At 45.1% G+C, this 27,997-nt stretch overlaps 1 protein-coding gene across 1 annotated transcript in view; it reads right to left on the minus strand.

Moving 5' to 3' along the window:
• Positions 1 to 27,997, minus strand: part of LOC135525181 (ras-related protein Rab-26-like) — a 106,775-nt gene that overhangs the window by 42,880 nt on the left and 35,898 nt on the right. Inside the window, exons 3-4 of the mRNA XM_064952916.1 lie at positions 24,074 to 24,115; positions 7,723 to 7,789 (exon numbers count right to left, since the gene is read on the minus strand). Coding sequence (XP_064808988.1) covers positions 7,723 to 7,789; positions 24,074 to 24,115 — 109 coding nt within the window. The remainder of the gene's footprint in view (positions 1 to 7,722; positions 7,790 to 24,073; positions 24,116 to 27,997) is intronic.

A 27,997-nucleotide genomic window follows, 5' to 3' on the forward strand; every position in this document is an offset into this window, starting at 1 on the left:
CGATTATGACTAGGATAGTAGTATTGCCATGGGATGGAGGAAGTCCAGTAATAAAGTCCAATGAGATATGGGACCAGGGTCTGTGGGGAACAGGTAAAGGGTGAAGGAGTCCTTGAGGGCGGAGGTGAGAAGATTTGCCCTGGCAGCACACGGGACAGGCATTGACGAAAGTGGCAACGTCTTCTCTTATGGTAGGCCACCAGAACTTACGCTGGATGAACTCCAAGGTGCGACCTACGCCCGGATGACAGGTGAGGCGAGAGGAGTGCCCCCACAGAAGGACCTGAGTCCTCACTGCCTTGGGGACAAACAACCGATTGGCAGGACCTCCTTTCGGGTCCGGTTCGCTAGCTTGAGCACGTCTCACGGTATCCTCAACTTGCCACGAGATCGGAGCCACAATCTTAGCAGCAGGAAGGACAGGCATGTCCGTGTCATCTCGAATGGCAGGAGCGTAGACTCGGGACAGGGCATCCGGTTTGAGATTCTTCGACCCGGGCCGATAGGTGAGGATAAACTGGAATCGATTGAAGAAAAGAGACCATCTAGCTTGTCTAGAGTTCAACCGCTTCGCCTGCTGGATATACTCCAGATTTTTGTGGTCCGTAAGCACTTGAAACGGGTGAGAAGCCCCCTCGAGCCAGTGTCTCCATTCCTTCAATGCCATCTTAACCGCTAGGAGTTCACGATCCCCACATCGTAGTTCCTCTCAGTCGGGGTAAGCCGGTGTGAGAAGAAAGCGCATGGATGAAGCTTCTTGTCTTCACCCCTCTGAGACAGGACAGCTCCAACACCAACCTCTGATGCGTCTACCTCCACCACAAATGGTTCATCCGTAGTCGGTAGTATCAGGATGGGAGCAGAGAGAACGCGCTGCTTGAGTCCTTGGAAGGCCGTCTCAGCTTCTCTTCCCCACAAAAACCTTGCATTGCCACCCTTGGTTAAAGCTGAGAGAGGGGCTGCCACCAAGCTGAAGTTCTTGATGAACTTGCGGTAAAAGTTTGTGAAGCCCAGGAAACGCTGAACTTCCTTAACGGATTTGGGGTGGGCCAATCCGCTACCGCCCCTACCTTCCTGGGGTCCATTTGGACTCGACCGGGTTCCACTACAAATCCCAGGAATTGTACTCGGGATGAATGGAATTCACATTTTTCCGGCTTAACGTACAGATGGCTGTCCAGGAGGCGTTTGAGTACTTGTCTGACATGCTTAGTGTGTTCTTGAAGGGAGCTCGAAAAGATGAGGATGTCATCCAAGTAAACGAACACAAAAATGTTAAGCATATCCCTAAGCACATCGTTTATGAGCGCTTGGAACACCGCTGGGGCGTTGGTCAGGCCGAAGGGCATCACCAAGTATTCATAGTGACCAGTAGGCGTGTTGAAAGCGGTCTTCCACTCGTCACCAGGTCTGATCCGCACAAGATGGTATGCGTTCCGCAGGTCAAGCTTAGTGAAAACAACTGCTTCCTGGAGCAGCTCGAAGGCTGTGGCCATAAGGGGTAGCGGGTAACGGTTACGGACGGTTATGGCATTGAGTCCCCGGTAGTCGATGCAAGGACGTAATCCACCGTCTTTCTTGGCCACAAAGAAAAACCCTGCTCCCGCCGGGGAGGTGGATGGACGCATGAGGCCTGCTTCCAAAGCGTCCTTGATGTAGGTATCCATAGCAGCTCGTTCGGGTGGAGATAGGGAAAAGATCCGACCCCTGGGGGGGCAAGTGCCCGGAAACAGGTCGATGGGGCAATCGTAAGGTCTATGGGGTGGTAGCATGGTGGCCCTCTGTTTGCTAAACACCAGTTTGAGGTCATGGTAACACTCGGGAACTCGGGTCAGGTCGATGGATTCTAAAGACTCTGGAGTAGAACTCGGGGAATTCTGGAAAATACAAGTAGCTTGGCACGTAGGACCCCACTGCTTGATAGTGCCCACAGACCAGTCGATGTGAGGGTTATGGCTGTGAAGCCAGGGGTATCCAAGGACGTGAGGGAACTCGGAACAGGAGATCAAATGAAAGTTCATCAATTCCTGGTGTTGTGAAACTGAAAGTCGCAAGGAGGTAGTGACATGAGTGACAAGTCCAGATCCCAAAGGGCTTCCATCCAATGTAGTGACCCTCATGGGTTCACTTAGAGGTTCAGAGGAACGCCATTCTCCTTCGCCCAGACACCATCCATGAAGTTACCTGCGGCTCCAGAGTCTACCAAGGCTTGAAGGTGAAGCTTGTGGTTGTCCCAGGAGAGGGTGACTGGAATGAGCAGACGGGAGTTGGACGGATGGGAGGAGGTTATGTTTCCCGTTACAGTTCCCCCGGTCTGTACGGGACAGAGCGTTTCCCTGGAGTCCGGGACACGTGGAACGGAAATGGCCCGGTTTGCCGCAATATAGACAGCGTCGCTCCTCATCCGGCGGTCTCTCTCAGCCTGGGAGATGCGTCCAATCTGCATGGGTTCCGATGGAGCCAGCGAGGATAAAGGTGGGGACTCGGAGCTGGGACTGATAGGGGCTAGAGGTCTACGGTTGAGTTCTCTCTCTCTCAGACGTTGGTCAATGCGTGAGGCCAACTTGATCAGGGACTCGAGATTGTCCGGTGGTTCCCGAGTGGCCAGTTCATCTTGGATAGTATCGGAAAGGCCTTTCAGAAAGCACACCGTGAGCGCCTCGTTGTTCCAGCCACTTGCTGCTGCCACCGTGCGGAACTGGATGGCATAGTCCGTCACGCTGCGCCAACCTTGGTGGAGAGTCAGGAGCTGTTTGGCTGAGTCAGAACCACTGCTTGGGCCTTGAAACACTCGTTTGAATTCCTCAGCAAAGGCAGAGTAGCTGACACAGCAGGAACTATGGGCATCCCACACAGCAGTAGCCCAGGCCAGGGCTTTTTCCGACAGCAGGGTGATGATATAAGCGATCTTAGACCGGTCGGTGGGAAACGACGAGGGTTGTAGCTCAAAGGAGAGAGAACATTGGGTGAGAAACCCTTTACAAGCACTTGGATCACCTGAGAACCGTTGGGGAGGTGGAAGACGAGGTTCAGCCAGGGGGTTAACTGCCATGGGTACGTGAATCTGAGGTACTGGGACGGGAACTGTTGCCGGGGTAAGACGATCAGATATTTGCTTAATGGAAGTCAGCTTCTCCGACAGAAGATGAGAATGTCTAGCCATTAAGGCCTCTTGCTGAACCAGGGCGGCTTCGTGGCGTTGGACAGTCTCCTGGTGGTGGGACAGCATGGCAAAAAGGTCCTGGGAACTGGCTGCCTCTGGGTTCATTTTTGGCTCTGTGTTTCTGTCAGGACCCGGTTTCGAACCTGGGTCTCCGGAGTGAGAAACAGTCACTTAACCAACTGAGCCACGAATAGTCAGCAGAACCCAGAAGGCAGACACAGCAGTACTTAAGACGGTGTATTTAATAAAGTAAAAAGGAGAAGTCCTTAAATACAAAAATGGCAAATCCAAAAGGTGGTAGGAATAGCACAAAAAAGCCTCAAGAGACACTCAAAAACAAAAACAGAATTCCACAAGAGCATCCACCGGAATCGACAAGAAAACACAGAACACTAGGGCTGGGTGCTAACATACAAACACAGAGCACAGAACTGAGGGAAACTAAGGGTTTAAATACAATCAGGGGAAAAACGAGGTACAGGTGCAAATAATAATGGGGAACAAGGGAAAAAACATAAGGTCAAAAAGCACAATGGGGGCATCTAGTGACCAAAACCCGGAACAACCCTGGCCAAATCCTGACACTTAACAATTACAAGCATACCCATAACATGTTGCAGTCACCACCATGCTTGAAAATATGGAGAGTGGTACTCAGTAATGTTGTATTGGATTTGCCCCAAACATAACACTTTGTATTCAGGACAAAAAGTGAATTGCTTTGCCACATTTTTGTTAAACACTATTATTGCATACAGAGTAACTTATTATGAGACTTGCTAAGCACATATTTACTCCTGAAGTTATTTAGGCTTGACTTTACAAAGGGTTTGAGTACTTATTGACTCAAGACTTTTCAGCTTTTCATAACATAACTCCATGTTGATATTATGGGGTATTGTTTGTAGGCTAGTGACAAAAATTCTCAATTGGAGAGAGAGAAATTGAGAGAGAATGTAAGAAAGACAGTGAGAGAGAGAAAAAAAGAGGGAGCGAGAAACAGAGTAAAAAAGAGAGACAGAAGGGGGAGGAAATAAACAAAGGTCATGAAGAAAGTGAGAGGAAGGGTAGTAGATGAGGATTACTCTGCTATAGGGTTGAGAAATGTGAGAAAACATCCTCCACATATTTCCAATGGAGTAAAGCCCTGCTCCTTCAGCCAGCGACCTGAACATCCTGGTTAACCTCTAAAAGTCTAAGCAGTTGGTGGGAAGGGGCTTCTACTAAGCTAACATATGGAATTGTTTTAAGATGGTCACACCATGAATCATTTAGCTATTTGATGTTGAATTTTTGGACCCCTTTAGGTATCAAAATATATATTTTAAAATGATTGGATCAAATATTGAATTTGGCCTTTACTTCTATAGCCCATAGAAACAAATTGAATAACACACTCATTAATGGCAAAAACAACTAAAAGTCTCCCAAAAAAATCACAAGGAATAACATTTTGAAGTGTCTGTCCTATATCTAGCTCGGGAAATATTTTTGTTTTTATGAACACATATTTAATCGCTTATTGTTGTTGGCTCAAAACTACTTCCATACTTCCATTCATTTGTATGGGTTACAATCAGATGAGTCTGTGACACTTGTGGGGGTCGTAGAGCAAAACATCATCTTTTCATGAGAGTCTCTCCTTTCCAAAGTGGGGTCCTATTAGTGTGTATCCCAAACGGTCCGGACGCTACAGACAGAAGTTCAGCTGTACCGACTTCAGATGAATCCCGTGACACTTGTGGGGGTCATAGAGCATCATGTTCATAAGAGTCTCATCTTTCCATAGAGTGGTCATATTAGTTTGTAGGACGCTACAGAGATTTTCGTGAGAAGGCCGATTTTTGGGACATCGCATGGTCTGGACAAACATTGCTGTAGCTTCACCGCAGATGCTGATCTCTCTAGCTTAAACTGGCCGATTTTACGGGGATTCTTTTATTATGTTACTTAGACTCTTAATTAATATGCAGCCAGTTGAGATGAGTTTGATGGATTACACTCTCAATGTTCCACCTGTCATCTACTAAGTAATTCCCTTCATGCTTGGTTTTTATTTTCCTAAATTTCTCTCCTCCCTCCATCTCAATCTCGTTCTTCCTTTCCCTCCACGTATTTCCCTGTCCTTCCTGTTTTATCTATTCCCCCTTCAATTTCTCTCTCCTGCTGTTCCTCTCTCCTCCATCTCTCAACTCCTCCTCCCTCTGTTTCTCTCTCCTTCTTCCATCTTTCAACACCATTTCTCTCTGCTTCCCCTGTTTCCCTCTCCTCAATCTGCCTCTCTCTCCTCCTCCCTTGCACCTGGTCCCCCTGAGATATGCGATATTTATCCCAGGGCTGCTGTTGAGCAGGATGCATCGGCAGCCATTAGGGAGGAGAGGAGTGGAGCAACTAAAGATGATGGAGAGAATGAGAAAACAAGCCAGAGGAGGTGAGGAGGAGGGCACTGACAGTGCTTAGACTGCTGAAAACTGCACCGACAGTGCTGAGAGCACTCCAAACTGAACCGACAGTGCTGAGAGCACTCCAAACTGCACCGACAGTGCTGAGAGCACTCCAAACTGCACCGACAGTGCTGAGAGCACTCCAAACTGATCTGACAGTGCTGAGAGCACTCCAAACTGAACCGACAGTGCTGAGAGTACTCCAAACTGAACCGACAGTGCTGAGAGCACTCCAAACTGAACCGACAGTGCTGAGAGCACTCCAAACTGCACCGACAGTGCTGAGGGCACTCCAAACTGCACCGACAGTGCTGAGAGCACTCCAAACTGCACCGACAGTGCTGAGAGCACTCCAAACTGATCTGACAGTGCTGAGAGCACTCCAAACTGAACCGACAGTGCTGAGAGCACTCCAAACTGAACCGACAGTGCTGAGAGCACTCCAAACTGCACCGACAGTGCTGAGAGCACTCCAAACTGTACCGACAGTGCTGAGAGCACTCCAAACTGCACCGACAGTGCTGAGAGCACTCCAAACTGCACCGACAGTGCTGAGAGCACTCCAAACTGCACCGACAGTGCTGAGAGCACTCCAAACTGTACCGACAGTGCTGAGAGCACTCCAAACTGCACCGACAGTGCTGAGAGCACTCCAAACTGCACCGACAGTGCTGAGAGCACTCCAAACTGTGATACTCCAAATCAGCCCATTCCATTTTATCTCTTTATCTCTATCAATCACTCACTCCTTTGTTCTTAATTTGTATTTTATTGAAAACATCCCTCATTTGTCTGAGAAGAAAAACAACTCTAATGGTGGGCTGAATAAAATGAACAACAATGCTGAACTATGTTTCTTTGTTCCATGACAATCCTCTCTTCCTGTTACTTTTTGATTCTCTATCCCTGTGTGTGCCAAGCCTTCCATCAAGCCCCACATCAAGCCCCACTGCCACAGTTTGGCTGACATTAGTGACACAAGCAGGTATCTGCAAGCCGTAATTCACACCTTGTTCACAGACCACTCTATTCCTCCAGTGCCACTCTGAAGTGCAATGATAAAAGTTGTATTCCTCAGCAAGCGCTGACAAACAGAGACTAACAGCAGGTCTCCTAGCACTACTACTCAGGGCAAATGAAACTGCCAAAATAAATTGTCACGTCCTGCTCCTTCCCTGACTTTTCTTCTCTACATCTGCAATACACTTGACTACCAATACAACACAGCTTAACGGTATAGACACAACAATCAAGCCTCTTCTCAAATTGATCCTCACACAATCAAGCCTCTTCTCAAGTAGTCGCATGTTTACTTCATTGATCCTTGACATGACTAATGAGCGCACCAATTTCCCAAACTGAACTCTTCTCCCCTCCAGCTTAAAAACAAGGCATGTCTGAGTCTCATTACAGTGGTGTAACAGAGTGGAGGCCAGCTCACCACCTCCACCTCAGCAGGCCTCACAGCAGGCAGAGGAGAAACTGTCAGCAATCTGCTTATAGATTAGTAGTTTATTTATGTATGTGTGTCTGTCTGTCTGTCTGTGTAAGCCCGGTGTGGCGTGATTAACTGTGATTTCCTCTATCACTGTGCATCTGCCTGTTTGTGTGCATTCTCCCACACCTGATCAGGATGGCCTACAGCATCACATCTGTCTGGGCCTGACGGACCTGCTCCCGAAATAGCACGCCTGCATGCACACACAGACACACAGACAACTAGTGTTCTGTCTCCCGCTGTGTGAGAGGCAGGCTAATCAGCCCACCCAATGGTTAGCTTCCATCCTGCGGTTCCCAGGACACACGCAGAGGAGAACCAGAGCAATATAAATCCTCATACACACACACACACACACACAAACACACACACGCAAACACACACACACACACTTAAATATGAGTCACACACACAGCTTGATGAACAACCATCAGGCAATGTCTACCAACGGAGGAGGAGATGAATGGCAGCCAGGATATTGTATGGCTCTTTTTAAACACACACACACACACACACACACACACACACACACACACACACACACACACACACACACACACACACACACACACACACACACACACACACACACACACACACACACACACACAGCTTACCATGAGCATCACGGTAGTAGGCGTGTGTGACGCTGCGGAACCTTTCTTGCCCAGCAGTGTCCCAGATCTGAAGAGGAGGACATATGACATCATCATTATCCCACTCTGTAAAGACTGTTCTTACTCATCAATGGGCCTACAGCAGCTCAATTAATGAACTGGTCAAAACTGAGGATATGAATCATGTGGATTAAATGTATTTTCCTCTCTGTGAAAATGTTTATGTAGTCTATTCATAGTCACAATGACTAGTCAATGGCAACACCACGCATTCTGCCCATCATGAAAAGGGCTTCTGCCTGTCTGGTTGAGTTACAGTAGAGTGAGAAATGGAGAGATGGTTGACAGACAGTGGATGTAGAGCCGGTGTCCTAACCCTCCTCCCTCCTCCCTCCTCTCTGGCCCAGGTCTCATCAGTGTTAACCTCTGCTCCTTCCTTGGCATGCTCTTTCTCTCACACACCATCAGTCTATCATCCATCTATCTATCTGACTGATGAGAGACTGGCTGAGGGCATGAATAATAATGTAACGAGGAAGAGAGGCAAGGGAGCTGACAAACATACATACACTATATAGACTAAAGTATGTGGACACCCCTTCAAATGAGTGGATTCGACTATTTCACACCCGTTGCTGACAGGTGTATAAAATCGAGCACACCACCATGCAATCTCCATAGACAAACATTTGCAGTAGAATGGCCTTACTGAAGAGCTCAGTGACTTTCAACGTGGCACCAACAAGTCAAGTATGGCCCTGCTACAGCTGCCCCAGTCAACTGTAAGTGCTGTTATTGTGAAGTGGAAACATCTAGAAGCAACAACGGCTCAGCCGCAAAGAGGTCACACAAACTCACAGAACGGAACCGCTGAGTGCTGAAGCGCGCACCGCGTAGAAATAATCTGTCCTCGGTTGCAACGCTCACTACCGAGTTCCAACCTGCCTCTGGAAGCAATGTCAGCAAAATAACTTTTCTTTGGGAGCATCATGAAATGGGTTTCTATGGATGAGCAGCAGCGCACAAGCCTAAGATCACCATGTGCAATGTCAAGCTTCAGCTGGAGTGGTGTGAAGCTCAACCTGATTGGATTTTGGAACAGAGTAAATACGTTATCTGGAGTGATGAATCAAGCTTCACCATCTGGCATTCCAACGGACGAATCTGAGTTTGACGGATGCCAGGAGAACGCTAACTTGCCCCAATGCATAGTGCCAACTGTAAAGTTTGGTGGAGGAGGAATAATGGTCCATAGCTGTTTTTTATGGTTTGGGCTAGGCCCCTTAGTTCCAGTGAAGGGAAATATTAATGCTACAGCATATAATGACATTCTAGACAATTCTGTGCTTACAACTTTGTGGAAATGGTTTGGGGAAGGCCCTTTCCTGTTTCAGCATGACAATGCCGTCGTGCACAAAGCGAGGTCCATTCAGAAATGGTTTGTCAAGATCGGTGTGGAAGAACATGACTGGCCTGCACAGAGCCCTGACCTCAACCCCATCGAAAACCTTTGGGATGAATTGGAACTCCGGCTGCGAGCCAGGCCAAATCGCCCAACATCAGTACCTGACCTCACTAATGCTCTCGTGGCTGAATGGAAGTAAGTCCAGCAGCAATGTTCCAACATCTAGTGGAAAGCCTTCCCAGAAGAGTGGAGGCTGTTACAGCAGCAAATGGGGGACCAACTCCATATTAATGCCCATGGTTTTAGAATGAGATGTTCGACGAGCAGGTGTCCACATGCTTTTGGTCATGTAGTGTACAGTAGATACACAGGCGTGGACACACATATGCACACACAAACACACAAACATAGACATGCAAACACGCAAGTATATACACACAGTGAACCAGTGGAGGCTGCTAAGGGGAGGACAGCTCATAATAATGTATTGAACGGAGTGAATGGGATGGTATGTTTGATGTATTGATACCATTCCACACCAGCCATTACCACGAGCCCATCCTCCTTTAAGTGTCACCTACCTCCTGTGGAGTGAACATACACATGCAAACGCACACACACACATGAGTGAACAAACAAGCGCGCACACATACACACATAACATAATATACCCATCCCTGTCTCATCTGAACGCTGTGCCAAAGGTTCTGTCAATTTTCATATAGACAACGTGTTACATAAAAGACAGCCAACACATCCAGCACAAAAAGTATTGAGCAATTGCTGTCATGTCCAGTGCATCATGATTACTTTTTCTACTTTCAAAGAACTATGCAAACACTCTGAATAGAAGTAATTCAAGTGTGATTGTTGTCTGAACTCAGTAATGGACACTATCGGTTCCTATAGCCGAATTATGATCACAGATTACACAATACTGATATCAAGCTTTGGCTGACAAAAAGGTAAGGGATAATCAACGAGAGGCTACGCGTTCTCTGGAAAACAATGAACAACGCAGGTGATATGTTCCTCACCTTCCGCAGTTGCATTCTTTTCCAGAGAACACATAGAGCCCCAAGTTGATTATTCCTTTTATACCTTGGCTATAATTTACCTCTAGAAATGTGTTCATTTGCAGGTAGAAATGTGTTCAACATCCACTGAAGTAGCTAACAAGTTTACTAGATAGGACAGTACCCAGGTAGCACAAACGTCTGGCCCACATCTGGCCTGATTCCGGCATAACAGATCAAAAACTGCTGGCCAGGGGTCTGGCAGCCGAATCCGTCCCGAGTCCGAAATGAATGACGGTGCAGACCAGGCCAGTGTCATTCGGCCCAGATCTGTCAGCCTGAACTAAACCAAAGCTGCCATTTTAGGGCAAGATCCACTCGATTCCACCCCCCCTACCACTAAAAATGTATTTATATTAAATTTAGGTTGTAATATCATATTAAATGTCGCTAGTAATATTGCAGCTATCAACCAAACTACGAATAACAAACATGAAAGAAAGACATTTTCTGATTTTAAAACTTTTGTTTAAATAGATTAAATTTACCTTGTGTGGGTGTCATCCCTCAACAGGCAGTACGTATGTACAGTGTCATGGATGTATCCATTTAAATGTCACTAGAAAATAGCTTTAAACAAATTAAATTGCAGGTACTTTGATGTTATTCTATCTGCAGCGTTGACGCGAGCGACTGTGTTAGCCATAGTTGGCTAGCTAGCAAGCAAGGGATAAGAACATTGCCTGCCTGCACAGCAATCAAACAAATAGAATGAACAACAAGTCCGCTTCTCTAGCAACCTAAACGATAGAACTAACAACCGGGTTTAGTGGAAGGATGAAATAGTATGAATTTTACTTGAAAACATGTAATTTTTACCAGTAAATGTGTGCTTGTTTACTTTGGCAACCGTGGAATAAGCGGGATAAACGCGTCCATTCTACAAATGATCTGGAACTAATAAACTCGGGCAGAACCAAGTCGTCCAATATTTCCAGATAATGTACAAAGCGTCAGAGTTTATCACTTACAATGTTTATGTATGAGTGTATGTAAATATTTCTATGTCTCTCTGGGTCTATCCGCCCTTTCCTTGCTGTGTTCGGTCCTCTCCTTTGCAAGCTGCAGCCACCTCATGACAAATTTCTCCATCTTTCCATCTGTAGCCTTGGAAGAGAAAGTGTTTCTCCCAACAGCACATTTGAATCACGAAAAAAAACAAAGAAATAGCTAAAGAAATAGTTACAACAATTTGTCCGATTTTGACACCAAAAGAAAATTTTAGTGTAGTGTTAGCTAGCTACATAGTTGTCTTTGCTGTCTTCGTATCCAAGATAATTGTGTAGTTTAGAGTGTGTAGACTTAGAGTGATTATCTTAATTTGCCGAGGTTAGCTAGCCAGCTATTTGTCGTCCTTAACGTAGGAGATACTGCTAGCTAGCTAGCCAACAGCTAGCCAACATCTACCGAATTGAACTTCAACTACCCGGTCAACATTCCGCTTCGCTCCACAGGTAGTATCACATTTTCATTTCACTTCATTAGAGTACAACGGTTTGATTTGTTTGATCGTAGCTAGCTAGCTACATAGCCGTCTTTGTATCTAAGACAATTGTGTAGTCTAGAGCGATTTTCTAGGTTAGCTAGCCAGCTATTGTCGTTCTACGTAATCAACACTGCTAGCTAGCCAGCTAGCCCCCGAATAGCAGCACTGTAGAAACTATTACACTCGACGGAACGACTTGATTAGTGTAGTGTCAACAACGCAGCCACTGCCAGCTAGCCTACAAAGTCAACGACGCAGCCACTGCCAGCTAGCCTACTCCAGCAGTACTGTATCATTTCAATCATTTTAGTCAATAAGATTCTTGCTACGTAAGCTTAACTTTCTGAACATTCGAGACGTGTAGTCCACTTGTCATTCCAATCTCCTTTGCATTAGCGTAGCCACTTCTGTAGCCTGTCAACTATGTGTCTATCTATCCCTGTTCTCTCCTCTCTGCACAGACAATACAAACGCTCCACACCGCGCGTGGCCGCGGCCACCTAATCTGGTGGTCCCAGCACGCACGACCCACGTGGAGTTCCAGGTCTCCGGTAGCCTCTGGAACTGCCGATCTGCGGCCAACAAGGCAGAGTTCATCTCAGCCTATACCTCCCTCCAGTCCCTCGACTTCTTGGCACTGACGGAAACATGGATCACCACAGATAACACTGCAACTCCTACTGCTCTCTCTTCGTCCGCCCACGTGTTCTCGCACACCCCGAGAGCTTCTGGTCAGCGGGGTGGTGGCACCGGGATCCTCATCTCTCCCAAGTGGTCATTCTCTCTTTCTCCCCTTACCCATCTGTCTATCGCCTCCTTTGAATTCCATGCTGTCACAGTTACCAGCCCTTTCAAGCTTAACATCCTTATCATTTATCGCCCTCCAGGTTCCCTCGGAGAGTTCATCAATGAGCTTGATGCCTTGATAAGCTCCTTTCCTGAGGACGGCTCACCTCTCACAGTCCTGGGCGACTTTAACCTCCCCACGTCTACCTTTGACTCATTCTTCTCTGCCTCCTTCTTTCCACTCCTCTCCTCTTTTGACCTCACCCTCTCACCTTCCCCCCTACTCACAAGGCAGGCAATACGCTCGACCTCATCTTTACTAGATGCTGTTCTTCCACTAACCTCATTGCAACTCCCCTCCAAGTCTCCGACCACTACCTTGTATCCTTTTCCCTCTCGCTCTCATCCAACACTTCCCACACTGCCCCTACTCGGATGGTATCGCGCCGTCCCAACCTTCGCTCTCTCTCCCCCGCTACTCTCTCCTCTTCCATCCTATCATCTCTTCCCTCTGCTCATACCTTCTCCAACCTATCTCCTGATTCTGCCTCCTCAACCCTCCTCTCTTCCCTTTCTGCATCCTTTGACTCTCTATGTCCCCTATCCTCCAGGCCGGCTCGGTCCTCCCCTCCCGCTCCATGGCTCGACGACTCATTGCGAGCTCACAGAACAGTGCTCCGGGCAGCCTGAGCGGAAATGGAGGAAAACTCGCCTCCCTGCGGACCTGGCATCCTTTCACTCCCTCCTCTCTACATTTTCCTCCTCTGTCTCTGCTGCTAAAGCCACTTTCTTCCACTCTAAATTCCAAGCATCTGCCTCTAACCCTAGGAAGCTCTTTGCCACCTTCTCCTCCCTCCTGAATCCTCCTCCCCCCCCCTCCCTCTCTGCAGATGACTTCGTCAACCATTTTGAAAAGAAGGTCGACGACATCCAATCCTCGTTTGCTAAGTCAAACGACACCGCTGGTTCTGCTCACACTGCCCTACCCTGTGCTCTGACCTCTTTCTCCCCTCTCTCTCCAGATGAAATCTCGCTTCTTGTGACGGCCGGCCGCCCAACAACCTGCCCGCTTGACCCTATCCCCTCCTCTCTTCTCCAGACCATTTCCGGAGACCTTCTCCCTTACCTCACCTCGCTCATCAACTCATCCCTGACCGCTGGCTCATCCCTTCCCTCCGATGTCAACAACTACAGACCAGTATCCCTTCTTTCTTTTCTCTCCAAAACTCTTGAACGTGCCGTCCTTGGCCAGCTCTCCCGCTATCTCTCTCAGAATGACCTTCTTGATCCAAATCAGTCAGGTTTCAAGACTAGTCATTCAACTGAGACTGCTCTTCTCTGTATCACGGAGGCGCTCCGCACTGCTAAAGCTAACTCTCTCTCCTCTGCTCTCATCCTTCTAGACCTATCGGCTGCCTTCGATACTGTGAACCATCAGATCCTCCTCTCCACCCTCTCCGAGTTGGGCATCTCCGGCGCGGCCCACGCTTGGATTGCGTCCTACCTGACAGGTCGCTCCTACCAGGTGGCGTGGCAAGAATCTGTCTCCTCGCCACGCGCTCTCACCACTGGTGTCCCCCAGGGCTCTGTTCTAGGCCCTCTCCTATTCTCGCTATACACCAAGTCACTTGGCTCTGTCATAACCTCACATGGTCTCTCCTATCATTGCTATGCAGACGACACACAATTAATCTTCTCCTTTCCCCCTTCTGATGACCAGGTGGCGAATCGCATCTCTGCATGTCTGGCAGACACATCAGTGTGGATGACGGATCACCACCTCAAGCTGAACCTCGGCAAGACGGAGCTGCTCTTCCTCCCGGGGAAGGACTGCCCGTTCCATGATCTCGCCATCACGGTTGACAACTCCATTGTGTCCTCCTCCCAGAGCGCTAAGAACCTTGGCGTGATCCTGGACAACACCCTGTCGTTCTCAACTAACAGCAAGGCGGTGGCCCGTTCCTGTAGGTTCATGCTCTACAACATCCGCAGAGTACGACCCTGCCTCACACAGGAAGCGGCGCAGGTCCTAATCCAGGCACTTGTCATCTCCCGTCTGGATTACTGCAACTCGCTGTTGGCTGGGCTCCCTGTCTGTGCCATTAAACCCCTACAACTCATCCAGAACGCCGCAGCCCGTCTGGTGTTCAACCTTCCCAAGTTCTCTCCACGTCACCCCGCTCCTCCGCTCTCTCCACTGGCTTCCAGTTGAAGCTCGCATCCGCTACAAGACCATGGTGCTTGCCTACGGAGCTGTGAGGGGAACGGCACCGCAGTACCTCCAGGCTCTGATCAGGCCCTACACCCAAACAAGGGCACTGCGTTCATCCACCTCTGGCCTGCTCGCCTCCCTACCACTGAGGAAGTACAGTTCCCGCTCAGCCCAGTCAAAACTGTTCGCTGCTCTGGCCCCCCAATGGTGGAACAAACTCCCTCACGACGCCAGGACAGCGGAGTCAATCACCACCTTCCGGAGACACCTGAAAACCCACCTCTTCAAGGAATACCTAGGATAGGATAAAGTAATCCTTCTCACTCCCCCCCCCCCCCTTAAATGATTTAGATGCACTATTGTAAAGTGGCTGTTCCACTGGATGTCAGAAGGTGAATTCACCAATTTGTAAGTCGCTCTGGATAAGAGCGTCTGCTAAATGACTTAAATGTAAAATGTAAATGTAAAATCCTAGGATTCACAATCCAGACCTCAAATGGGAAGCACATCAACACAACAATCACAGAGGCTTTCAATTTCAACACTGAGTCAAATAGATCAATATATATAAATATGTGCCTGTTGTAGCGCCCACCATGTGGTCTATCTGAATGTGTTTGACAGGGTTTGGAACATGTGTACCAAGTTTGGTTACAATACAAATATCCGTGTCTGATTTATATGCATTTATGTGCCGGACCACAACCACATAAATGTTGATTGGTCAGTTGTTCGACATACTTGTCTGGAAAATATTGCGTTGAAAGACCTTAGTCCATAGATACCATATATCAACTTTCATCCAAATCGGCCCTGTGCTTCCGGAGGAGATATAATTTAAGGGCTTTTCAAAAATGCAAAATGGCGGAGAATCCATCTTGGCAGAACTTGTGGGTCCTTGAGGCAAATTTGCTCCTTGTGAGAAGAGGGGCCAATGCACATAATTGCAGGACTCTATGTCAGGGATGGGCAATTGGCGGGCCACGGGCCGCAAAGACCTCGGATCAATTTCGCTTGGGAAAATAAAAATGTTCTGTGATCTATGTCATAATAGTATTCTAATTCCTGATTCTATGGTCAGGCCACTGTCTGTCTCTCACACCAGTCTTTCTTAACTTGTGTCCCCTGCCCAGTACTTGTAGTTACAGCTCTCAAATGATAATCATATGGTCCTTGCTATTCAGCATCCTTTGGATGTCCCTACCCCATTTAAGGTAAGGTTAGGCAAGGGATTTGGTTATGTGTAAGGTTAGAGTAATGGTTAAGGTTAGGGTTATGGTTTAGGGTAGAGACCAAAAACAGATAGGAGCTATGGATGCAAGGACTGGCCTAAAATGACATACCCAAATCTAACTGCCTTTAGCTCAGGACATGAAGCAAGGATATGTATATTCTTGATATCATTTGAAAGGAAACACTTTGAAGTTTGTGGAAATGTGACATTCATGTAGGAGAATATAAAACAGTAGATCTGGTAAAAGATAATATAAAGAAAAAAACATGTTATTTTGTATTTTTTTGTACCATCATCTTTGAAATGCAAGAGAAAGGCCATAATGTATTATTCCAGCCCAGGCACAATTTCGATGTTGGCCACTAATGGCAGCAGTGTATGTGCAACGTTTCAGATGAACCATTGCATTTCTGTTCAAATTTTTGTATCAAGACTGCCCAAATGTGGCTAATTGGTTTATTAATAACTTTTCAAGTTCATAACTGTGCACTCTCCTCAAACAACAGCATGGTATTCTTTCACTGTGATAAATTGGACAGTGCATTTAGATTAATAACATGAATGTAAGCTTTCTGCCAATATCAGATATGTCTATGTCCTGGGAAATGTTATTTTTACTTACAACCTCATGCTAATCGCATTAACCTACATTAGCTCAACCGTCCCACCAATCCTGTAGAGGTTAAATAGGTCTGTGTTTGGTTCTGATAAGGAAGAAAAGTTCAACTATGAATGTATAACTTATTTTCTTCAAGAATCAATGGGTATTCAGTGCCTAGCAAAGGTATACACACCTTTTGAACAGTTTTCATATTTGAGATTGACTCCTTTTCTATCCAGCCACACCAGCTCAGGCTCAGGGTGCCAGCCTTTAGATTCACATTTTGAGTATTTGGCGCATGGGGTTCAAGTGAGGAATGGGGTCAGCTGGAAACAAATCATTCAACCTATAGAATGTTGTTTTCCATTTTACTTATAGTTTATGTTGTTATTTTTTCTAATAGATTTGCTTTCCAATGAAAGAAGACCACTAGCGTTCGACCACTAGCTAGAACTTTGTGACTCACTGGACATAGCCAGCTAGCGTAGCTAACTGTCACTCTTAGCTAACTAGCTATGTTAACCGGGTGCTTTCTTGCCTAGTCTTAGCTAGACTACCAATGTTTTACAAACAAAATCACTAGCTACCTCAATTAGCTATTAGCTAGCTACCTAATATCACATAGGCTATACCCTAAATGAATTGACTTAGCTAGCTACCTCTGCTCTAACAGTTAGCTAAGATAGCTAGCAAACATTAATGTTAGCTGACTTTAATGGAGAAACGTTAATGGAGAAACAACCATGAACAGTCCAAAAATTAAGCTAGCTACAATCACAAACTAATTAGAGACAGCGACGCAATACAGTACTAGAAATACAATAGCTACAATGACCTATTTTTAACTGTTTGGTATCTACTCCAGCTGGCCTCGACTGCTAACCAACTGACTGACTCTCACAACAACCGTTGGAAAGTTGGGCCAAGATGCAAGGCAGACAGTTCGAGCAGCAGAGGCCACCACTGCGGAATCGTGTGTTTTTGGTTCCTTTAGAGGTAATGCTAGCTCCCTATTAAGGATACTTCAGGAAGCATTGATGTTGGCAATTGATGATGGAAAGCTGGAAAGATGCCGCAGTCATCCCCCTCTTCAAAGGGGGAGACACCCTGGACCCAAACTGTTACAGACCTATATCCATCCTGCCCTGCCTATCTAAGGTCTTCGAAAGCCAAGTCAACAAACAGGTCACTGACCATCTCGAATCACACCGTACCTTCTCCGCTGTGCAATCTGGTTTCCGAGCCGGTCACGGGTGCACCTCAGACACACTCAAGGTACTAAACGATATCATAACCGCCATCGATAAAAGACAGTACTGTGCAGCCGTCTTCATCGACCTTGCCAAGGCTTTCGACTCTGTCAATCACCATATTCTTATCGGCAGACTCAGTAGCCTCGGTTTTTCGGATGACTGCCTTGCCTGGTTCACCAATTACTTTGCAGACAGAGTTCAGTGTGTCAAATCGGAGGGCATGCTGTCCGGTCCTCTGGCAGTCTATGGGGGTGCCACAGGGTTCAATTCTCGGGCCGACTCTTTTCTCTGTATATATCAATGATGTTGCTCTTGCTGCGGGCAATTCCCTGATCCACCTCTACGCAGACGACACCATTCTATATACTTCCGGCCCGTCCTTGGACACTGTGCTGTCTAACCTCCAAACGAGCTTCAATGCCATACAACACTCCTTCCATGGCCTCCAACTGCTCTTAAACGCTAGTAAAGCCAAATGCATGCTTTTCAACCGATCGCTGCCTGCACCCGCACGCCCGACGAGCATCACCACCCTGGATGGTTCTGACCTTGTATATGTGGACACCTATAAGTACCTAGGTGTCTGGCTAGACTGTAAACTCTCCTTCCAGACTCATATCAAACATCTCCAATCGAAAATCAAATCTAGAGTCGGCTTTCTATTCCGCAACAAAGCCTCCTTCACTCACACCGCCAAACTTACCCTAATAATCATCGGCGATGTCATCTACAAAATTGCCTCCAACACTCTACTCAGCAAACTGGATGCAGTTTATCACAGTGCCATCCGTTTTGTCACTAAAGCACCTTATACCACCCACCACTGCGACTTGTATGCTCTAGTCGGCTGGCCCTCGCTACATATTCGTCGCCAGACCCACTGGTTCCAGGTCATCTACAAGTCCATGCTAGGTAAAGCCCCGCCTTATCTCAGTTCACTGGTCATGATGGCAACACCCATCCATAGCACGCGCTCCAGCAGGTGTATCTCACTGATCATCCCTAAAGCCAACACCTCATTTGGCCGCCTTTCGTTCCAGTACTCTGCTGCCTGTGACTGGAACGAATTGCAAAAATCCCTGAAGTTGGAGACTTTTATCTCCCTCACCAACTTCAAACATGTGCTATCTGAGCAGCTAACCGATCGCTGCAGCTGTACATAGTCTATTGGTAAATAGTCCACACATTTTCACCTACCTCATCCCCAAACTGTTTTTATTTATTTACTTTTCTGCTCTTTTGCACACCAGTATCTCTACCTGTACATGACCATCTGATCATTTATCACTCCAGTGCTAATCTGCAAAATTGTAATTATTTGCCTACCTCCTCATGCCTTTTGCACACAATGTATATATAGACTCCCCTTTTTTTCTACTGTGTTATTGACTTTATTGTTAATTGATGGCATTATTAACTGCATTATTAATTGTTTACTCCATGTGTAACTCTGTGTTGTCTGTTCACACTGCTATGCTTTATCTTGGCCAGGTTGCAGTTGCAAATGAAAACTTGTTCTCAAATAGCCTACCTGGTTAAATAAAGGTGAAATAAAAATAAAAATAAATAAAATGTATGCTGCTATATGCTATGTTGAAAATTCCAATCGGAGATTTGTAAAAATTTAAAAAATCTAAAAATTAAAAAGGCAGGACTGTGGACAGACGCCCACCCAGACCCTCCCCTATGGATTTAGGTGGCGGCCGGGAGTCCACTCCTTTGGGGGGGGTACTGTCATGCCCTGGCCTTAGTATTCTGTGTTTTCGTTAGTATTTTGGTGAGGCCAGGGTGTGACATGGGGATTTATGTGGTTTGTTTTGTCTGGGGTTGTGTGTAGGTATAGGATTGTGGTTAGAGTAGTACTCTAGGTAAGTCTATGGTTGCCTAGAGTGGTTCTCAATCAGAGGCAGTTGTTTATCGTTGTCTCTGATTGGGAACCATATTTAGGCAGCCATATTCTTTAGGTCTCTTCTGGGTGATTGTTCCTGTCTTTGTGTTTGTGGCACCAGATAGGACTGTTTCGGTTTTTTCCACGTTTCTTGTTTTGTAGATTGTTGTACTTTCATCTTTATTAAAGATGTACAAAACTAACCACGCTGCATTTTGGTCCGCCTCTCTTTCACCAGAAGAAAACCGTTACAGTTACTTGGTGATGTGAGGTCTTTAATTAAACTTCGTCTTTGTACAGGTTTAACAAAAATCATAACTTACCCGTTTTAGATACGCTGTTTTACATTCTTCTGTCTTTTCAGAATGCGCAGACAGCCCATAACTACAGTCAAAAGTTCCATGAAGGGAAATGTTCAATGTCTCACAAATATGAGGTGTGCAAAAATAATAAATGTGACATTAAGCAGACGCTGTTATCCAAAGCGACAGTATGCATGCATTCATTTTCAGTTCGTGGTCCCCTGAATTGAACCCACAATCATGACGTTTCGAGCGCCATTATTTTTTTACATTGACTGTCATGGGCGTTATTTATTTAGCTATTTTAATAGGATATAGACTACATTTGTAACAGTTTAATAGGCTACTGCAAATATTCAACATGCATGGTTTTAGGCTGCATCACTCCTTCAGCCTAGGTAGCAGATTATCAAATGGAAGATATAGGCTATGATCCGCGGTCAACTGGCACGCTACACTATTGATATCATTAGGCCTTCGTTATTAGAGAATAAAATTAATCTACCTCCTAGGCTACAACAGCACAGTGCAATGATGAATGGCTTATTGTTAGTACATAAATATTGTCTAGGCTGTAAAATGCTAATTTGTATAATCGCTCAACATCCTATTGTGTTTCATGCCGAAAAATAAAACCCAGATTATACAACCACTTGGATCAGTTATGGGTTCATTCTCGACAGTTTACAAGGTCCAGAAAATTACATTAGGCCACACATATGGTGTATTTTGTCAGGATGTATCAACGTTGACAGAGAGGCCTACCATAGAAAAATAGGCTATAGCCTATGACACTGAGATGTGCTTGTCTGTCATGGATCATGTATCCCAAATCGTCCTATAATTAACGTGGCCAACAGCATATGCCTAAAAATTGCTAATGCCATTATACTATGCCAGGATTGGCCAAAAGGATTGAAATTAATATAATTAGTGTGAGTAGGGATAAAAAAAACATTAATTTGAAGCATAGATTCTCCAGGGTCCTTCTCAATCTAATAGCCTAATGGGCCTAAATGTAGCTTGCAAGTGACCGAGCAAATTCTAGGTGAAATTACTACATTCATTATTTTTTTTCTTCTTCACCTGACGAATAAAAACCTCATATGGCCCTGCTTCTGAAAAAGTTAATCGGGACAGATATGTTGAAGTGGATTCGGCCAGAGCACCATGAGCCGGAACCCAGAGTAACTTGATTATGCCGAACTCGGGAAGACCTCGGCCCATATGAAGGTTGTCCGAGTCGATGCCGAGTCCCCCGAGTCTCAAACGGAATAGGCCCGAACCCACCGTGTTGACTGGGTAGTTGCTTTGGTAACCAAACCAAGGAAACTGGGTAGTTGCCAAATTATCTGAACGCTCTAGAATGCCCTTCAGACAATCAGAAATGAGCATGCAACAATGCCATGGTATAAAACTGATAATAAACTGGGTGGTTCGAGCCCTGGATGCTGATTGGCTGACAGCTGTGGAATATGAGACCGTATACCACGGGTATGACAAAACACTAATTATTTTGGTAACCAGCTTATAACAGCAATATGGCCAATATACCAGGGCTAAGGGCTGTATCCAGGCACTCCGCGTTGCATCTGCATTATGAACAGCCCTTAGCCGTGGTATATTGGCCATATACCAACTCCCCCCCCTCCCCCCATGCCTTATTGCTTAAATAATGAAAATGGACAGTGTAGTACTGTATCGCCAGATAGTCTCCGGGCTGTGTCCCAAATGGCACCATATTTCCTTTATAATGCGCTACTTTTGACCAAAACCCTATAGGCCATAAAAGTAGTGCACTAAATAGGGAGCCACAGCGAGGCTAATCAACTGGACTTCATTAAAGCCTAATTTGATCTGATGTCATCCTATCTCTGACTGTCTGGGGATGGAGACATCTGCAGCGTGTTTACATGGAGAGGAGTGAGGTCAACGGTGGGACAACGGAGTGCCACTTAATGCCAATTAATATAATGTTTACATACCCTACATTACTCATCTCATATGTATATGTATATACTGTACTCTATATCATCTACTGCATCTTGCCATCTTTATGTAATACGTGTATCACTAGCCACTTTAATCTATGCCACTTTTATGTTTACATACCCTACATTACTCATCTCATATGTATATACTGTACTCGATACCATCTACTGCTTCTTTCCTATGCCTTTCTGTACCATCACTCATTCATATACAGTGCCTTGCGAAAGTATTCGCCCCCTTTGAACTTTGCGACCTTTTGCCACATTTCAGGCTTCAAACATAAAGATATAAAACTGTATTTTTTTGTGAAGAATCAACAAGTGGGACACAATCATGAAGTGGAACGACATTTATTGGATATTTCAAACTTTTTTAACAAATTAAAAACTGAAAAATTGGGCGTGCAAAATTATTCAGCCCCCTTAAGTCAATACTTTGTAGCGCCACCTTTTGCTGCGATTACAGCTGTAAGTCGCTTGGGGTTTGTCTCTATCAGTTTTGCACATCGAGAGACTGAAATTTTTTCCCATTCCTCCTTGCAAAACAGCTCGAGCTCAGTGAGGTTGGATGGAGAGCATTTGTGAACAGCAGTTTTCAGTTCTTTCCACAGATTCTTGATTGAATTCAGGTCTGGACTTTGACTTGGCCATTCTAACACCTGGCTATGTTTATTTTTGAACCATTCCATTGTAGATTTTGCTTTATGTTTTGGATCATTGTCTTGTTGGAAGACAAATCTCCGTCCCAGTTTCAGGTCTTTTGCAGACTCCATCAGGTTTTCTTCCAGAATGGTCCTGTATTTGGCTCCATCCATCTTCCCATCAACTTTAACCATCTTCCCTGTCCCTGCTGAAGAAAAGCAGGCCCAAACCATGATGCTGCCACCACCATGTTTGACAGTGGGGATGGTGTGTTCAGAGTGATGAGCTGTGTTGCTTTTACGCCAAACATAACGTTTTGCATTGTTGCCAAAAAAGTTCAATTTTGGTTTCATCTGACCAGAGCACCTTCTTCCACATGCATTAACATCTGCTAACCATGTGTATGTGACAAATAAAATTAGATTTGATTTGATTTATTGGCTATCTCTGACATATATCTGGCACACACACACACACAGAGAGAGCACAGAGAGAGACATACACCCAAACAGATACAGACATACCGACTGTTTACAATTGGCTCATTCATTCCCCCTCACCTCTCCTGTAACTATTCCCCAGGTCGTTGCTGTAAATGAGAACGTGTTCTCAGTCAACTTACCTGGTAAAATAACGGTAAAATAAATACAAAATGAAAAGGGGTTGCTGTGAATATGACAGCAACACACAGTCAGCTCAGTTGCAAGAAAAATGTTGTATTTCATATGACAGTGCACCTACTGTGGTATAAATATGGTATCAAAGCAAGTACTGTGCAATGACACAGTACAATACCGTAAAATTGAATGATTTCCACCATAAAAAAGTAATTGTTACTGTTATCTGAATGAATGGATGAATGCGGAAGGGTGTGTATTCCACTGTACTTTACTGTATTTACAAGGATTTGATGGAACTGGCAGCAACTACAGTGAAAAACAGACCAAAAGGACAAGGCTAAATGCTCAACCATTTCATGTTTAAGACTTGCTGTTACTCCAATCTGACCCCTACACATTTTAAATTGATGGGGCACAATAACCACAAACAAGTTAAATTGGTACAGCATTCTCACTTACGGGTACCACAAGTATAGCCTCTTACAAGGCACGCCTCAAAATATGTTCATAAGCCAGAAACAAACCCACTTATGGTCAAAAGGTACCATTCAAAATACAGCAATTCTTCTTTCCCCACCCTCAACAGTTTCCCACAATGCACCATAATTTACGGCATACGCAGTAAAACATTTCAGAGTATTTTCCTGTTGATAATAACCAAAATGACCATATATACTACAGTTTTCCGTTACAATGAGGACAGACAGGCAAACACATGCATGTACGTATGCACGTATGCACACACACACAAACAAACAAAGACACAGAGAAAGACACACACACGATTCAATAATTACATTCAAATGAAAATCAATTTTTAAAAAACTATAAAATCCCAAAAGCAATTTGTCTTACCTGCAGCTTGACTTTCAGCGCATCAATGTTCAACACTTTATTCTGAAAGACAAAGGACAGAAACATTTGTTTTCAAACAGAAAAACAGAAAATAATGTCTTTGGATTTTTAGGTGGTGCTATTAGCAAAACATGACAAAGAAGGAAGACATTTGAATGATTGTTTAACAAAAGTGATGTTGTTATAGCACAGTATGAAGATGGTTGCTTGGAGACAATACATTATGAAGTGAAGAATCTGTACACTTGATGTAGTGTGATTTACATGTTCAGGGTTTGTAAGTGTGTCCCCACTAGGTTGACTGTGATTGCTGCTATCAGTACTGTATAACTGTACTGCCTGGGTAATTATGTCTCATTGCTGCCTGGTTGTTACACAGTGTTTCATCACCTTAGCTCTCACCCATGGCTAAGCAGTTTCAGCCAACACAGCTGCTAAAACTCACACACACACATCAGCATGCGGCAGGTAGCCTAGCGTTTAAGAGGTTGGCCCAGTAACTGAAAGGTTTGAATCCCCGAGCTGACTAGGTGAAAAATCTGTTGATATGCCCTTGATCAAGGCACTTAACCCTAATTGCTCCTGTAAGTCGCTCTGGATAAGAGTGTCTGCTAAATGACTCAAATGTAAATTGCAAGCATATGCATGCAAGGGCATTGAGGGTCACAGTCAAGGCTACCAGACTATCAAACACATTGTGTCTTTAGAACCCAGCATGGGGCAGTTTACAGTGTCCAATACCACTGGCGAAAAATAAAGGTTTCCTTTCAGTCAGTCAACTTCAGACAAACATACTATGGGGAGTCGCACTCTCGCGACGTTGGTTGAAGGATCTACAATCACCCTACATAAGGCCAATGAAATCCGAGCCCCGCATTCCACAGGTGATAAGCGTTAGGCTCAGATTCATTCCTTCAATGACTGTGTTTCCGCTCGTCAAATCGGTGTGAACAGGAACAAGCCATGCTACTGAAACAACATTGGACCACGAGACTGTCTAACGTTGCACTAACCATTAATTCATCTAATGCTACTCAAATATACACTGAACAAAAATACAAATGCAACACGCAACGGAGTTCCAGGTCATATAAGGAAATCATTCAATTGAAATAAATTCAATAGGCCCTAATCTATAGATTTGACATGACGGGGAATACAGATATGCTTCTGTTTGTCACAGATACTTAAACATTTTTTGGGATGGATCAGAAATGGATCAGAAAACCAGTCAGTATCTGGTATGGCCACCATTTGCCTCATGCAGCGCGACACATCTACGGATAGAGTTGAACAGGCTGTTTGTTGTGGCCTGTGGAATGTTGTCCCAGTCCTCTTCAATGGCTGTGTGAAGTTGCTGGATATTGGCGGGAACTTGAACACGCTGTCGTACACGTCGATCCAGAGCATCCCAAACATGCTCATGTCTGGTGAGTATGCAGGCCATGGAAGAACTGGGACATTTTCAGCCTCCAGGAATTGTGTACAGATACTTGCGACATGGGGCCGTACATTATCAAGCTGAAACATGAAGCAATGGCAGCAGTTAAATGGCACTACAATGGGCATCTTGTCACAGTATCTCTGTGCATTCAAATTGCCATCGATAAAATGTAATTGTGTTTGTTGTCCATAGCTTATACCTGCCCATACCATAACCCCACCGCCACCATGGTGCACTCTGACATCAGCAATCCACTTAACCACACGACACCATACATGCTGTCTGCCAACTGACCAGTACAGTTCAAACTGGGATTCAACCGTGAAGAGCACACTTCTCCAGCATGCCTGTGGCCATCAAAGGTGAGCATTTGCCCACTTAAGGCAATTACGATGCTGAACCCCCAGTCATGTCAAGACCCTGGTGAGGACGTCGAGCAAGCAGATGAGTGTCCCTGAGATGGTTTCTGATAATTTGCGCAGAAATTCTTTGGTTGCGAAAACCCACAGTTTCATCAGCTGTCCCGGTGGCTGGTCTCAGACCATTCCGCAGATGAAAAAGCCAGATGTGAAGGTCCTAGGCTGGCTTGGTTACACATGGCGTGCGTTTGTGAAGCTGGTTGGATGTACTGCCAAATTCTCTAAAACGACGTTGGAGGTGGCTTATGGCTTATGGTAGAGAAATTAAGTTTTCATTCTCTGGCAAAAGCTCTGGTGCACATTCCTGCAGTCAGCACCCTCAAAACTTGAGACATCTGTGTCATTGTGTTGTGTGACAAAACTGCATATTTTAGAGTGGACTTTTATTGTCTTCAGTACAAGGTGCACCTGTGTAATGATCATGCTCTTTAATCAGCTTCTTGATATGCCACACCTATTAGGTGGATGGATTATCTTGGCAAAGGAGAACTGCTCACTAACAGCGATGTAAACAAATTTGTGGACAACATTTTAGAGAAAGAAGCTCTTTGTAGGTATGGAAGATTTCTCTGATATTTTATTTCAGCACATGAAACACAGGACCAACACTTTACATGTTGCCTTTTATATTTTTGTTCAGTATAAATAACATACATTTTTCTAAACTATTCCAATCTGTTACTTGGACTTATTGCACCCATAACTGAAATGGTGGTTCCACTAGATATTTAAGGTCGTCACATATCTTAATCTTCCCAACCCTGGCAGTCATTCTGAATGTGGGTGAATAAAAAATTATAAATGTTAGATCATGTGATTTGCAGGTCTCATGTGGCCTGTAAACTATGTGTTTCAGGCCACTGTATTAGGGTAGAACTAGTCCCTCAAAAGAAGGCTTTGTGAAATATGTATTGTATTATCTTAATGAATAAAACTTCAATGACAACATATTCACATATGCTCTCACTTGGTGAAGACCACAGGACTGAAAATGAATCTAACAGCCATCTCTCTGTCACTAGTAAGCACAGTCATGGGTGTTATTGATACTCGAAAGGCACTGGGAAATATGCAAATTAGCGCTATTTAATTCCGGTCCTGGAGGGCCGAAACATTTCTGGTTTTAGATTTTTGTATGGCTCTTCAAAGAACCATCCCATTTATGTTTCTTCAGTGACCCTACAACGGTTCCCCTTTACATAAAAGACTGCAAAAACACCAGGAAATCCACTCAAAGTTATTTTAATTTGAGAAATCTGTTCCCAAGTATTCTCACGCTGTCACGTTCTGACCTTACTTCTGTTATTATATCTATGTTTTAGTATGGTCAGGGCGTGAGTTGGGTGGGCAGTCTGTTTGTTTTTCTATGTTGGTTTCTGTGTTCGGCCTAGTATGGTTCTCAATCAGAGGCAGCTGTCAATTGTTGTCCCTGATTGAGAATCATACTTAGGTAGCCTGGGTTTCACTTTTGGGTTGTGGGTGTTTGTTTTCCGTGTGAGTGTTTGGTCCAGACTGTACTGTTTTCGGTTTTGTGTATTCACGTCATCGTTTGTTGTTTTGTTCGAGTGTTCTACTGTCTTTATTAAAAAAACATTATGGACACTTACCACGCTGCGCATTGGTCCTCCGATCCTTCTCGCTACTCCTCCTCAGAAGAGGAGGACGTGAACCCTTACACACGCATAATAGAGAGACGTGTTCGTATACAAATGTAAGCCAGGTTTGAAAACAATTATGTTTTAGTAAAATATTATATACCTGTTTGGGATTCTTGCGGTCACTTTGCAGTCTACAAATGATTTGTCATTATGTTCCGGCACTCTGACCATCCACTAAAGAAACAATCAGCCCGCGGCTGGATCTAGTTGATGATTCCTGTCCTATGGCATCACTCTTGAGAACCTTATTTGGTCCCGACTTGTACCAGTGTGGTTTAGAGTGGAGGCAGACAGAAAGACAGATAGACTGACAGTTACTACACCTCAGTGGCCTGGTGTTGATGTTACTGCTCTGCTGTTAAACTGTCTCTATGGGGATATGACTGTATTACTGCTAATGAGA

The sequence above is a fragment of the Oncorhynchus masou genome, chromosome 31 (assembly GCF_036934945.1).
Source record: "Oncorhynchus masou masou isolate Uvic2021 chromosome 31, UVic_Omas_1.1, whole genome shotgun sequence".
NCBI classification, from domain to species: domain Eukaryota; kingdom Metazoa; phylum Chordata; class Actinopteri; order Salmoniformes; family Salmonidae; genus Oncorhynchus; species Oncorhynchus masou.